Below are 2,420 nucleotides of genomic sequence, written 5' to 3'. Positions count from 1 at the left end.
ATAATAAATGTTAGTCCATCCTTTGCTGTTCAGTATGCACATTAATGTAAGAATGGGCATATCAAATTAAAAAAGTAAAATTATAAATAATACATAAGTGTTATATTTATGAATCATAATAAATGAATTTTACTAAACGCCAGAAAAAGTACATACTCTAGTGTTATTATCTTAAATAATAATTGATGTGTACTCTGTTAAAACAATAATTTTCCACAGGAAGGTTAAGATAATTTTTTGTCATGATAATACTTTTTTATATATTAACACGCATTCTACTTATAATCTGTAGGCACATATGTTAGATAACCTAACATCAGTTATTTATTAATAATAAATGGTAGAATGGCATAATTCGAGAAAAAAAGGCTAAATACTGAGATATAATAAAAAATAACCTTGAAGAATATTCTTGGGCTAAAGATATATGTTACAAGCTTGAAAGAACCTTATCATTTTTTTTCGATAATCTAACGGATGTAGCTAATATTAATAACAAACCTTGTTATGGTGTCAATTATTGGTTATATGAAGATGTGTATAAACAAATTGGAAATGGTAATAATGGTCTAATTTCCTTAACCATTTTTTCAAATCTTCAAAGTGAATGGCTAATAATGAATAAAGACAAAACGACCACACAACAGAATGTGTGTAAGCCAGATATAAATTTATATAAAATAACATATATGGAAGAATTGATGTTATTTTTGGATTACATTGATGAGTTTGAAATCATTAAGGAGGCTAGTATTATAGATCCCAGTGGTTCTTGCCAAAAATGTTTTGAATATCTTAGAACTCCTATTCCATTATATTTTCTGTGGAAACCAATTTTTCAAAAGGATGACGAAATTAATTCATGAACAAATTATATTAGGGAGTATAAAATATATCATCCCGAGAATATAATGAATAAATTATCATATGAATTAATTATGGTTCAGACCTTTTTGAATCCCTGTTACAGTAAAGTTCTAAGTTTATTAAGCGATTTAAAAAAGCCTCCTAGTTAAAGCATAAATAAACACTTAGACGACAAAATGAAATAAAGAAAAACTGTTAATACATCGGCATCTATCATTAAAGAACTTAATCTAAACGCTGAAGGATCTCTACAAATTCTTAACATTCTTGAAGTCGACATATGAAAATCTGGGTATATCTTAGCCCAAATAAGAGGAGAAATTGCACAACCACAACTCCCTTAAAAAGAACAAGAAGCATCAAAAAAAATCTTTGAAAATATGCTTAATATAGTATACATTTATTCTCTTAAGATGCTGCTATAATATAGGAAGAGCGCCGTTATTTATCTTCAAATATTGTATCGGCAGTTATTCTTTCAATGTTGGGAATATTTTTATTTTTTTATATTGTTATAGTGTAAATAGAAAAAATATTTTAAAATGTAAATATTTTACACCACCCATGGCCCTTATTTTTAGGAAGTGTTCACAATTATAGAATATATATATTTATTTTGACTATTCCATTATTTATTTTTTTATTATTATACACCATTTGGAGGATTTATTTCACGTGCCCGATATAGAAATAAAAAAAAATTTCAAAGTTATGTTGATGGAGTGGAATAAGAAGATGACTCTTTAAATAGTACTATTCATGATGATCGATTTATTCTGTCATACTATTTTGTGACAAACCACACATAATGGGGCAATTTACTATTTTAGTCTAATTAGCCGTAAACATTGCATTGTCGAGTACAATACCCATATCATAGCTCTATTTTTATTTAAATATGAGACAATAAAACAAATGGGGAAATGTAATCTACACATCAAAATAATGCAAATGCAACAGTGAAACGCACACAAAGGACATAAGTTAGTACATACGAATATTAGGAGTAGCCAAACTAGTATAATTAAAAATAGAGAATTTTTAGGAATATTCCTTATAAGAATAGACTGTAATCACAAAATAATTTATTTAATGCTTAAAAATTCATCCCTTAGCGTCTCAAAATGTGTAAATGTGTTTGCACTAAAAGAATTATTCAAAAATGAGAAAAGTCATGAATAGACATGTGCAGAAAACTGTAAACATATTGGAAAATATTGTTTTATTTCATGTTCCTAAAATGTACTGCGGTCTGTAAAATTTTACTAAATTGCTATATCTTTAAATGTTTTAATAATAAATATATTTCCGTTGTGCAGTAAAAATGCTTTTCTTAATTATCAACAAAAAAATGTTCATTGATAATGCATATAATAATTAATTAGATGGACATAACTAGATGGTTTATATAAACCATACCAAACGATGTATTAATGCTTAAGCATTACTAAATAAATTCATGGCAAAGCAAAAGTATTAATTATAATGAGAAGATATCTAAAGAAAATGAGAGAGATTTAAGCAAAGTATACTATTCTTAGTAAAAGAAAGAA

General features: G+C 26.5%; 1 protein-coding gene across 1 annotated transcript; it reads left to right on the top strand.

Annotated features, from left to right (window-relative positions):
* Positions 1-298: 298 nt before the first annotated feature.
* On the top strand, positions 299-866 carry PCYB_003730 (hypothetical protein; the record flags this gene model as incomplete). The annotated part of the gene is made up of 2 exons (XM_004227794.1): positions 299-319; positions 438-866. The coding sequence occupies 2 exons, from the start codon at positions 299-301 to the stop codon at positions 864-866; spliced, it is 450 nt and encodes a 149-aa protein (XP_004227842.1).
* Between the last annotated feature and the right edge of the window lie 1,554 nt (positions 867-2,420).

The sequence above is a fragment of the Plasmodium cynomolgi genome (assembly GCF_000321355.1).
Source record: "Plasmodium cynomolgi strain B DNA, scaffold: 0346, whole genome shotgun sequence".
NCBI lineage: Eukaryota > Apicomplexa > Aconoidasida > Haemosporida > Plasmodiidae > Plasmodium > Plasmodium cynomolgi.
Note: the sequence above shows the minus strand (reverse complement) of the source record. Positions and strands in the feature narration are given on the sequence as shown.